Consider the following 13,237-nt stretch of genomic DNA (forward strand, 5'->3'; position numbering starts at 1 on the left):
CTTTTTCCAACGTTTTTCACCAAGGGCCATATGCGGTAAAATACACAAACAGCCAGGCCACTCACTCGAGGTGAAGTACGTATTGCCTCACCTGGTTTATTTAAGTAAACTAAATATATTTTTGGAATTTGCTGCGGGCCGATTAACAATGGATCACAGGCCACAGTTGGCTCACGGGCCACAGTTTGGACACCCCTGAGCTAGGGGAAGGCAGCTGGGAAACAAATGCATACTAAGACATCGAGGAGAATATGAATTTTTTTTTACAAATGCAAGGGGAGAGCAGTATTTTACACAGAGAAATAAACTTTCAACATCGGCATTAACTTATTTTAAGATTTCCAGATGACTCTTCAAATTCTGTGACATAAAGTTCTCATCTACTTTGACTACACACCACTGCACCACAAGTAAAAACAAGGCACACTTAACTAATTCCCAAACTGATGCCCACTCACAGATTCAAGGAATTAAAATTTATAAAAGAATTTCCACCAACAATTTCCACTAAGTGTCAGTCCACTTAGCTAGACTTTTCTGAAGGAAATACATGTATACCTTACATTTAGGTAAATTTAAGTTCTTTCTAAACCAAGGCACCAGCGTGACTTTGAACCAGAAATTTAAACATTCAGTGCCTACTCTAATTCTAAACTTCATGCAAGTCCCCACACAAACAAGCATACCAGGCACGTCCCTGTTTCAGGGTCACACATGTCACTGTGGTTGTTGCAATTGCAGGGCACACACGGAGCAAGCGGAGGGCGAGATCCCCTACCACCACTTTCCGGAAGCTTCCCTCTGTAGTAACCAGGTGCACAGTCCTGAGGGGGTGCAAAAGGAAAGAAAATGAATAAACAACCTGATTTAAAAATGGGCAAAGGATTTGGATAGACATTTCTCCAAAGAAGATACACAAATGGCCAACAAACCCATGAAAAGATGCTCAACATCACTAATCATTAGAGAAATGCAAATCAAAACCATAATGAGACATCACCTCATACCCACTGGGATGGCTACTATGAAAAAAAAAAAGGCAGAGAAAAATAGGTGTGCAGGAGGATGTGGAGAAAATGGAACCCTTGCACGTTGCTGGTGAGAATGTAAAATGGTGCAATACTGTGGAGAGCAGTATGGCAGCTCCTCCAAATTTAAAAACAGAATTACCATATGATCTAGAAATTCTACTTCTGGGCATAAACTCCAAAGAACTGAAAGCAGAGTCTTGAAGAGGTATTTGTACGCCCATGTTCATAGCAGCATTACTTACAATAGCCAAAATGTAAAACAACCCAACTGTCTATTGATGGATGAATGGATAATCAAAATAGGGTATATACAATAGAATATTGTTTGGCCTTAAAAAGGAAGCACATTCTGACACAGGGTAAAACTTCGATGAACCCTGAAGACATTATTCTAAGTGAAATAAGCCAGTTATAACAAGACAAATACTATATGATTCCACTTATATGAGGTACGTAGAGTAGTTAAATTCATAGAAACAGAAAATAGAATGGTGGTTACCAGGGACTGGCGGGAGGAGGGATATAGAGTTAGTGTTTAATGAGTACAGAATGTAAGTTTTGCCAAATGAAGAATTCTGGAGGTTGGTTGTGAATGTACTTAACACTACTGAACTGCACACTTAAAAATAGTTAAGATAGTGAAGTTTATGTTTACGTATATTTTACCACATTAAAAAAAAATTTAAGAGAAAAAAATAATAGATAAGTATATGTTCCGTTAATCACTTGGAGTTGCTATAACAAGCATATTTCAACTCAAAACCAGGAAACGGATTTTTAACTACAGTCTCCCTACCTGACATGAAAGTCCAGCTGTGCCGGAAGGACAGAGACACTTCTCTAACAGGGAGGCCACCTGCCTCCCAGGGTGCAGCTCTTCAGCCTTCCTGCCCACCTCCATTGAAATGTTTGAGATTCTGTGAAACCGTGTTAAGACGTGTGAGACGAAATACTAATATTTAGAAAGACACTTTCTAGAAACATAGCATATTACATAATGGTATTTGTACATATAATTAAACCAGAGCTTTCCTCAGTTTGGGATTAGTTCCTATTCACGATTATAAAGGAAATGTGAAAAACACGTTAGCACTGTCTTTACACAGTGAAGTTCCTCAGTTAGCATTTTAGAACTTAAAAATAGTGTTACAGAAAGAGTATCCGAGAGACCTCTTGAAGGACCAGTTTGGCCAAACTTAGTGGCTTTCTTTATGGGTTAAGTACTAAATGAGCAGGTGACAGCCTTCCCTGATACATCATTACAAAGGAACGGGCATTGCAGTTTAAAGGCAAAGACAGCAGAACTTAATCTTTTTTTCCATTTTATCCTCATCTAAGGTATCACCATTATGTACTTACATTTTATATCCACATTAGTATGGGAGACGGATAATCTTTGTCAATTTTCATATACTTCACACTGATACTAATATTTAATAAGGTTTTGGTGGGGAACAGAAATACGTATATTAAGAATGATAGGAAGTAATGGGGGTGAAGCAGATCAAATCCCTCCAGCTTGCTTTCATATAAGAAAAATGTTGTCTAAATTATAGAAGTTTCCAAGTACCTGCTTTGCTGTAATCCTTGACCATAAGATGCTTTGATGAGGATGTACTCAATGTTGCTAAGAACAGACATAAAATCTGAGCGTGTGACAGGTTTTTCAGAAACAGAATTAAAATATTTCCAGTAATTCTGCGGATGAAACACATTCAATTAAATCCAGAGTACAAATTCTCAGAAGCAATGAACTTACAAAGAAAATGATTCTTTTGTACATTTCTCCAGAAATGAGCCCAGTTCTGTGCATGACCCTAAGTTTAACTGAGGAAGATAGCCTGTCACCTCCCAGAGGCAGGGGCGATGCCAGTCTCATTTACCCAGACACACATCACCTATGGCAGTGCCAGCCACATAGTAGATAGTCAATCAATATCTGCCCAGTGAATGAACACTCACTTCCTAGACCCAAGCAAGTCCAAAGACTTCTTACCATCATGTCCATACAGTTTGAGACTTGTGTACCAAGATAAAGAATTTAAGATGCAGTTGCTATATATTAACATAAGCTTAATATCTCTGTTTTGAGAATAGAAATTTGGGTCATTTTTAGAAATCTTGCTAAAACCATTGCAGTTTTGATCTCCAGGTCTCCATGCTCATTCTATTACAGCCGCTTCATGACTTCATTATATCTATAGCAAAGTTCACACTTTTATGGGGCTTATATGAAAAGAATGCATGGTCACCTCTTTCATTCCTACTTCTTGCTCTTGTCTCACTCCATTCTCTGGTGCAGGCGCATCCATATAAATGACTTGCTTTCTGGTCTGGCCTCCTTTGATGAGCACTTGAGGCTCGAGGTTGAAGGTGCCCATGCCATTGGAGGAATAGAAGGCCACGCTGTACTTCAGTTTGCCACCGTAGGCCATGAGCTACCAAATAGTAAATTGTTGTTTACTTCTCTGACAAGGCATTGGTTTAAAAATATGTCATTACAAGCCTGCTGCCATTTGAAAGAAATCATGTACTTAAAAATACATCACATGGGTAGAATATGTTGTCTAGACTTTGCTTCCTTCTAATTCTACTTAATTATGGATTCTTAAGTTCACTTAAGCTATAGTCCTCTTTTTGTTAAGTGATTTTTTTACAAAGTTTTTTAAAATTAAATTTATTGGGCTAACATTGGTTAATAACATTATATAATTTTCAGGTGTACAACATTGTAATTCAACATCTGTGTGCTCTATTGCATGCTCACCACCAAAGTCTAGTTTCCCGCTGTTACCATGTATTTGACCCTTTCACCCTCCCCGCACCCCCTTTCCACTCATATGGGGAATACGATACAAAGTTTCTTTAAATAATTTATTGAAGTATGATTGGCTGTAAAAAGCTGTATATATTTAATGCATAAAACTTGAAGAGTTTTGGGATATGTATTCACCCATGAAATCATCACTTCCATTATAGCCACAGACATATCCATCACCTTCCACAGATTCCTTCTTGATGATACTAACAAAGGTAAGCTCCAGAATAACAAATCAACATAGTAACAGTCCTGATTATTTTCAAGCTCCTTTGAATTAAAAATTATCTATATCTATACACACACTGGATGTATATTCGCACATTTTAAAGATCAGGGTGAATTCATACAAAGACTCCAATATTTATATAAACAAAAATGCAAGTGATGCCTTCAAGAGTCTTTTATAGAAGGTTTTTATTTTCCCCCAAACCGAGTGACAATTTCTTGAGAAGGACCTCCCAGGCCATAGCACCCAGGCTTGTACTGAACTTATATTAGTAAAAACAAATATTTGTTAAATGACTACTTTGAGAAGGATAACAATATGATTTGAATTTTAAAAGACTTCAAAATTAATGAAAAATTTTAAAGAACCATACATTTTGGGGGATTTTTATAAGTGTTAAACTTCTCCATCCCCACTTAGAAGAGGAAATTAACAACCACTTCAGTTAATGATGGGCAAACCCAGTCTATTGTGATTTCAAATTATACCCATATCCCCTTGGGAATGTGGACCGGCTCTAGGCTGGGTGTGGGCCTCACCTGGTCTCCCTGGAACTGCCCCGGCAGCCGCCAGTAAAATGGTTCTCCATGGACATGTTGCCTGACAGTCATGGCGTCCAGGAGGACATCAGGGGCCTGGTAATACACCCCCTCAGTCGTACCCCTGAGGTTACTCTGAGAAACCACACGCAGAAGAGGCTGATCTGAGCCCAGAGTTACCTAGTCATAGAAGGGAGGAAAAACGCACTTTAGGAAATGAATTTACTCTATACCTTTGATTTGTCCAATTCTACCATTATTTCATAGATAAGAGAGCTTCATTATTAAAACAGGGATAATAAAAACTTTTCCTTTAAACGTAAATCCTGATTGAAATGAAGTGAACATGTTTTAATCTATTGCATTTAGGGTCAAACTGCTGCTACACGGGGCAATTGTCAGTTATAAGAAGGACACTGTTGAGATATTGCCATCTTATCTTCTCTCCAACTAAAGCTTTCGATAGATTAGCTAAGGAGCAACACTGAATACCTTTAGTTCCACCTCCACATATTTCTCTGGACAGCAGAAGTACAGCTCTGATTCATAACTAACCCAAATTAGTTTCTCAGGATTTCTGATGCCTTAAGAGCAAAATTTAATGTAAGTGCTTGACTGTTTCTCCTACCCCCACCCAACTCCCAAGGGGAGAAAGGTTAAAAACAGAACATTTTAACTGCATTCCTAACTTACTGGCATCCTCACATAACCCTCCACCTCCGAGCAGAGTTGTGACAGCCCAAAGCAGAAGCACGGGGTGCACCCCAGAGGGTTGTCAGCATGGAGACCGTAGGTGCCAGCTCGACACTCGCTGCACTGAAGGCCAAGGACATTTTCCTAGAGGGAAAAAAATCATAGACTCATTTTTATCTAAAAAAAAAAAAAAAAGATGATTTCTGAACAAACAGAAATGAAGTAAACCATAAAAGTCATTTTGGATCAAGAAACATCCCTGGACTAGCTGTTCCTTAAGCAAGTTCCTTCACCTCTCCGAGCATTAGTTCTCTCAAAGACTCAGTCAGGGATTCCCCACAACAGCTGATGATCAGAATCATCTTGAAGCTTTTGGAAAGTACACATTCCCTGATTAGAATCTCCTGGAGGCTTCAGGTGACTCTGATGATCAGTCAGGGTGAAGATCGATGGATGAGGTGATTCTTAAGGCAAGTCTCTCCCGTTCTAACTGGCTATAATGAGAACTGCTAGTATCATAAATGTGCGAAGCCAAAAATATCCACTGATGTTCCCATTACTCCCAGGCTGTAGTATCTACCTGAATTGTCCCTTCCTCATCCCCAGTCACTAATCAACCCAGTACCCTCTGGATTCCGTCTTTCCAGGCCCAGGAAAGGACCAGAGAAGGTGGCCAGAGACTCTTTCAGCCCTGTAATGCATTAGTTTTCCTATTGTGCTTTGTTGTAAGGACCTGGTCCATGGTTCTTATAACAAAACACAATGGGAAAACTAATGGAAATACATGGAATTAAACATGATGTTGAAATCTTACCTCCTTGGAAAATAAGAAACATGAATTTCCTTTAATCTGGTCAGCATATACAAAAGAATAATTATCAGCTCTAAAATCACAAATCTCCTTGAGCTCTGTGTTATCTATTTTACCTATATATTCAAGACAGGTTGGCTACTCAGCCAATGGTAACACATGATAGAAAACTCAAGAGTGTTTTTCAAATCAGTTCCATCATCTCGCATTTGCAATGACCAGTAAAATTTCCATTTAAAGAATCATCCATCATTCTAGAAGAGCACACATGAAATTTAAACTCAGACCTGCAAGGTATTGTTTACTCATTATGAGACGTGTCTAAAACCTGGCTGCTTATTTAAATAGTTAAAAGCTCAAAAGTCACTGTTACGAGAAGGTAAGAGGAAGAAAATGGAACACCGAGGGCCCACACCTTGCAAGAGCAGGTACCAGTTTCCTCTGCACAGTTGCAAAGACCCTGTTCCTCGTCACAGGTGTCCACCAATGTCCCTCTCAGGTCACAGTCACAGGCCACACAGTCTGGAAAGTCTCTGAAGCCAAGGGAGCACTGATGACAGCTCGGTCCCGCAAATGCAGGCTTACATTGGCAATGGCCAGTGAGCACATTGCACTGAGGACTGGCTGACCCTTCGCGACTGCAATTGCAGGCCTGGAAGAAGGGAATAAAACAACACAACTAAATAAATAAAAAGGCAGCTTTTACATTTTCATAATGTGCACATATTGGAGTGATCAGAAAATACTAAATGTGGGGAAATTATACGAAGGAATGGATCTCTACACTGCTCTATGGATTAACTCTGCCACATGCCAGCAGGAGGCAGGAACTGCATTGTGGACATGTGTGCATCTTTGTGGCACATGTGACCTGAAACTCAGTCTGCTTCATGGGGACAAACAGTCCAGCAACATTATTTTAGAAGCAAAGTAATTTTACCTCTGTTCTCAAAACACAAACTATATCTAAGTTTAACTGAAAAAGTTACATAAAAAATTAGAACCCTTTGAGAATGGACATAAACCCCTAATAAAGCGATTTATGCCCTTCTCCTAGAAGATAGTATATATCACATAATATATTTAAAAAGCACTAAAATAATTTTTTGACCTTCTAACCATCAATTCCACAGCTAGGGTCTTGAAGAACTCTTAGAATAACGTATTTTAATGGTGCTGTTTCTTTCACTTTGATTCCTACAATCCATATTGAGTTGTAAATATAAACCATAAACCTATTCAACCGGTTAAAATCAAGCACATAGAAGAAAAGGAAATCAACTCGCTAGAGCAAAGTAATGCTCAGTTAAGAAAACGCACAGATGATAGCTCACACCTGGCATCCGTGCTCCAGGTCATAGCCCCAGTATTTGTCCTCACAGGCTTCACATGTTACGCCTCGAGTATGAGGAGGGCAGATGCACTCCCCCGACGCTGGGTCACATGTATTCTGAGTGTGAGTACAGTCACAGGCTACAACAAAGACAGATGGTGGTGTTACAGGTCAGGACAATCAGTGCAACAGAAGGGGTAAGAGCTGATGCTACAAGTTATTTTCCTCTCACTAATAATCTAAATCATTCTTTTAGTTCCTGAAAGAGACCATGTGATTCCCAAGACCCCTTTGTGTCTCATGGGAGGTGGTTGTTCCTCCTTGTCAAGAAATGCTGCTGGATATGGAATACAGTCAATAATATAGCAAGACTAGTCAGAGGGATCACTTCTTAAATTATATAAATGTCTAACCACTATGCTCCACACCTGAAATTAATATATAATAATATTGAATGTCAACTGTAATTGAAAAATTTAAAAAGGTGAAGGGAAATAAGAGGTTCAAATTTCCAGGTATAAAACAAATAAGTCATGAGGATGTAATATACAACTTAGGGAACATAGTCAATAATATTGTGATAGCGTTGTAGTGTCAGATGGTTGCTGGACTTATGGTGATCACTTCTTTAGGTGTATAAATGTTGAATAACTATTGTGTACACCTGACACTAATATAATATTGAATGTTAGCTATATTTTAATAAAAATCTTTGAAAAGTAAAATAAAAATAAATGCTGCTGGAAGAGAGGTAACGGGGACACAGGGGGTGAAATAGAACAGCCTGGAAAAACCCTGGATAGGTGGGAAGAACAGACAGAACTAGAATTTATCGAGCATTTATTGTATGCCACATGCTGTGTTAAAGACTTGATGTACAACCTTAAAAATCCTGGATGGACATTATAATTAGCTTGTCCATTTTAAGAATGAGGAAATTAAAGCTAAGTGAAGTTAAGTAATTAATCTAAGCTCACACAATTAATAGAACCTGACCAAAGCTTATGGATGTATCTGGAACAGGGATACAAACAAAAAGGTATGAAATTCTACATGTAAAGAAGAGAAAAAAAATAAAGGAACTTAACAGAATTAGAAATCAAAGGAGGGTTCAAAGAGAAGTCTGGAGATTACTATAAAGTCTCAATAATGAATTCAAGAGCTTACGTGTACAGCCACCATCCTGGAATGCGTAGTAGCCACGTGCACACCTGTCACACCTTTTCCCAGCTACACCTGGTACACAGTGACACTGGCCTTCCTCCGTGCAGTCATCCGACATGGAGCCCATCGTGCTGCAGTTACAGGGCAGGCAGCCAAGCCCTGTGTCCAACCCGTAATAGCCATACTGTTTCATAGAAGGGGCAAAATCGTGGAAGCCAAAATACATTTTAATAAATAACTAATAATACTAGAATGTTTTCCAAATCAAACGCGGGGTGTTTCATAGAATCATAAAGTGTTCATTCCAGTCCTTTGTAAACTGAATACATACTCTCTAGATAGGGAAGCACAGCGTACACCAGTTGCGTTTTGGGTGTTAGCTCTTTCAAGAAGTCGGGAATTCATTTCATTTGAACCAAGGTTAAGTTGTCGATTATGAACATCACTAATACTTTAATTGTATGCAATGACTAGTAGGCATCTTACCAAGCACTGATCACACTGTTGTCTGGTCACATGTGGTTTGCAGTCGCAGAGACCCGTCTCAGGATGGCAGATGCCAGAAAGGGAGCCCTTTCCATGGCATTCACAGGCTAACACACACACACAAAAACATAGTCGTGTCCATTTCTGGGTTTGGTTATGAGATCCCTTAATCCCCAAAGGAAAAATTGTACACTTTTATGTTTCAAATCACAAAACTAAAAAAACACATATATTACTTTGAAATAACTTTAAATATTTAGCATTTTTTCTGAAGAATAAGCCAAAATAGGGTTGGTAGAGGAAACATCACAGAGGAAATAAACTACTGAATCTATTAAGATAATTATTAGCAAACTAACTTGACCAATTTCATAAATTCTTTGAAAACATTTAAATGGCCCACCAATGTATATCCACAAAACTGCATTAAAAAACATGCAATGGAGATTTCAAAATCAATGTAGCCATTTTCTCTCATTCCAATCATGTCTATATTTAATATTTTAAAGCTCAGTTATAGCAATCTACATAAATATATTTCATAATTTAATGAAAAACATTTCCCTCTTCTAAGTCACGAGTCATATGTAGTTCTAATATATTTACCTTCAGGCTAGATGTTTCAGTTTTATCTAGTTATAATATTGATGATTAAAATCCCCTACCTTTTCAAAGTGATGCAATTTAATGAAAGCAAGACATGTTTAATTGATATTTATACCACAGGTGTCAATATGCACTTCATTTTAAATATTTAATATGTTCACTGGGCCAGCCCAGTGGCTCAGATGTTCGGAGTGCCGTGCTCCTAATGCCGAGGTCGCTGGTTTGATTCCCACATGGGCCAGTGAGCTGTGCCCTCTACAGCTAAGATTGTGAACAACGGCTCTCCCTGGAGCTGGGCTGCAGTGAACAGCTGGAGGGCAGCATGAGCTGCCGTGGGCTTCTGTGTGCTGCCACGAGCAGCTGGTGGCCAGTGTGAGTGGCCGGCAGCCATCGTGAGGAGCCAACCAACGACTGGCAACCGACTGCCTCACCCAGGGGGAGCACAAGGCTCATAATACCAGCATGGGCCAGGGAGCTGTGTCCTAAACAACCAGACTGACAAACAACGGCTTGAACCAGAGTGGGGGGTTGGGGGTGGAGGCAGAAGAAGGGAAAAAAAAAATATGTTCACTGACAAAATACCCCAGTCATGTATACTATTTATGAAAGCTTGGATTCAGAAAATGCACAATTTCTGTCATATGGTATAATAATGTAAGAAAAGAAAAGAAAAACTTTGCAAATTATCTCAACCCCAAGCACTCTGTGTGGAAGCCCACTGCAGTGGGAGGCAGAGCAGTGGGAGATGCTGGAAACTGGAAGGCTGATGGTGTGGGGACAGAGCCAGGAGTCCAGTTTCCAGGCTCTCGGCCTCACGTGGACAGATGCTGGCTCAGGTAGTAACTGGCCATCAACTGTGACTGGATGGCCATCAGCTGTGGCTAGTTGGCCGTCAGCTGAACCAGTGAGCCATTGGCCACTGCTATAACTGCTGTGGCTATGCTAGCAAAAAAATGGGGGCTGGCAAGAATATGGTGGCTGGCAAGGGCTAAGTGTAGATTGCAGATTGCAGAGAGGCGGATTGCAGCTAGCAAATGGAGAATCGGTCAGATGGCAGAAAAGTGGACAGCAGGTCGCACATCGTGTGAATCCAGCTGCCAGTGAGACTATAGTGGGATGACTCCCCTACCTATGGCTCCGTGGGTGTTCCTTTTTGGCCTCACCATATCCTGCGTTCCTATGTGGGGAGCGGGATCAGAGACCCTGCAGGCCGCCCTGCATGACAGATGGTCAGGAGAAAGGTGGTGGAATTCTGCCTCCTTGACTGACCTTGGCCAATCTCTGGAGGAACTCTCTCACTGGAGGTTTGCCCTGGTGGAAGTGCGCTGACACTAACAGCTCCTGCGGGAGGCCGGTTAAGTGCTATGGGCCCCATTCACTGCTGCCCTTTCTGCTCTGCCCATTCCTGTAGCCAAAAACCTCTACTACCTCTTTATATTAAACATGCCTTTTATTTCCTATATTTCTGATGCTTAGAATTCTGGGGCCTTGCTGACTCTGGAGAGACTACCCTTCTCAGGGTTAGTCTATTTCTAGAGATAGTAAACAGCTGTAATGCCTTTCGTGTGTAAACCTATCAGCCCAGAGCCCACACCCCTGCCTGCCTTCTTTATTGGGCTCTCAAGTTCATCCACTGCCCTAATCACGCCAGAGCCATGCCTCACACAACTAGGGACAGCCCCCTATGTCCCAGAGCCTGCTAAGTTATTCAAACCAACCAATCTTAAGACTGTTTATCCTGCCTCACAGAAACCACAAAAAGGCTCTAGCCCACATTTTCCCTCCTGACCAACCTGGGAGCTTCCCCACAGGGCCAGCCCCATGCTGTGATGTGTCCCCCTCCTCCTGGCATCTATCTTTTCAATGGTAGTCATCTGAACTGCTGGCCTTGCCATACCCAAATAATAATAAAGCTTGTATTTTAAAACACTCCTCAGCCTCCAACCATTCTCAACTGTCTCCCATCGAAAACATCACATACATACGCCCACATTTTCTCCTCTCTCTCTCTCTCTCTCTCTCTCTCTCTCTCTCACACACACACACACACACACACACACACACACACACACACACCACCCGACACTCATACCCTTAACTCTTTATCTGAGGTCCCATCCTCCAAGCACTCTTCCTGAAGTCTCCAGGTACTTCCCAGGTACAAATTCCGTGAGCAGATTTTCAGTTTTCATCTTGCTGTATCTTTCTAAGGGGTGGGACCCCTGACTGCTCTCTCCCTTTTGAACTTTCTCCTTACCAAGTTTTCCGAACACCCATTCTTCAGTATTCTTCCTACTTCTCATGTATTTCTCCCTATTTCTCATATTTCCCTCTGGGCCTCCCCCTCTGTGTCTCACTTAAAGTTTTCCCTTCCTTTGGTGAAAATTCAAAGTTCACTGTATGATCACCACAGAATACTAATGATAATAGGAAATCATATCTATCATACTATCAGTTTGTACCTGTCACATTACAGACAATATTTCATGTAACCTTTGTAGCAAACTTAGGAGGGAAGCATATAATTTTCTCTATTTTTCGGTGTGAAATTTAAACCTCAGAATATCCTTCTGTAATAACAATTATAATAGCAATTATTAATAAAAACTTGTTCGTGTTATAACCAATACTAGTTTAAAACCATTGCTGATTACCGACTTCATATATTTTAATTCTCATAAGAACCCCACAATATGAAAATTATACCCACTAACTTAATTCACGTGAGGTTCCTTTAATGTTAGCGCTCAGCAGAGTTCCCACAGCCCTTTCCTTTCTCAGTGCCACTCTCTGCCCTGGACAGCTGTGCCCACATCTATCACTTCAACTACCAGGCTCTTTTTCTTCCCTGATTCCTGAATATCCAAACGCCTTCCCAACAACTCCACAGGACTTCCCATGTCAGTGATATTGAACACTGAGTTTTTTACATGGCTTAGCCTAATAAAATACAGTATTATATTAGCATGCGGAGGGGATCTTTGGAAGCCCATAAAAGGGACTCTGTTCTATACCTGGAAGGATTTCTACTGAGGGACTCTGTTCTGTACCTGGAAGGATATCCAGCAACAGTTGTAGGAATTCATCACATCAAAGCTAGGGGTGGGGGAGGGGGAGATGAGAAAAGAATAAAAATTATAACTACAGGGCTTGGACAGTGTCAGTTCAGCTGCCTGGCCAAGAACTTGGACCCAGCCAGACCCCAGGGCTCCGTGTCCTAACCCTGCTCCCCCACCTTCCATTCATCACCAAAACCTTCTATTTCCTATCTTTCCTTTTATCCCCACAGCAAAATACTGACACAGTTTTGTCAATGTAGATGCACATATTAAAGGAAAATGACTTTTTGGTATTCAAACATCCACTATGTTTGAATAACTTGAAGGTATGAATCCTTCTTCAACAACAAATTTTGTGTAATCTAAGTACAGACAAAGTATTTTTGATGAAAATTTAATATCCTGATTGAGATGGGTTATAAAATATATACTTAATTTTAAAGACTCAGTTCTTCAAAAAAAGAAAGA

The 13,237-nt window shown here is 40.4% G+C and overlaps 1 protein-coding gene across 1 annotated transcript in view; it reads right to left on the reverse strand.

Moving 5' to 3' along the window:
* Positions 1-13,237, reverse strand: part of LAMA1 (laminin subunit alpha 1) — a 160,682-nt gene that overhangs the window by 62,509 nt on the left and 84,936 nt on the right. Inside the window, exons 20-29 of the mRNA XM_019755789.2 lie at positions 9,105-9,211; positions 8,622-8,802; positions 7,458-7,594; positions 6,537-6,773; positions 5,311-5,454; positions 4,618-4,797; positions 3,284-3,469; positions 2,602-2,729; positions 1,828-1,948; positions 687-824 (exon numbers count right to left, since the gene is read on the reverse strand). Coding sequence (XP_019611348.2) covers positions 687-824; positions 1,828-1,948; positions 2,602-2,729; positions 3,284-3,469; positions 4,618-4,797; positions 5,311-5,454; positions 6,537-6,773; positions 7,458-7,594; positions 8,622-8,802; positions 9,105-9,211 — 1,559 coding nt within the window. The remainder of the gene's footprint in view (positions 1-686; positions 825-1,827; positions 1,949-2,601; positions 2,730-3,283; positions 3,470-4,617; positions 4,798-5,310; positions 5,455-6,536; positions 6,774-7,457; positions 7,595-8,621; positions 8,803-9,104; positions 9,212-13,237) is intronic.

This window comes from Rhinolophus sinicus, linkage group LG09 (assembly GCF_036562045.2).
Source record: "Rhinolophus sinicus isolate RSC01 linkage group LG09, ASM3656204v1, whole genome shotgun sequence".
Lineage (NCBI taxonomy): Eukaryota > Metazoa > Chordata > Mammalia > Chiroptera > Rhinolophidae > Rhinolophus > Rhinolophus sinicus.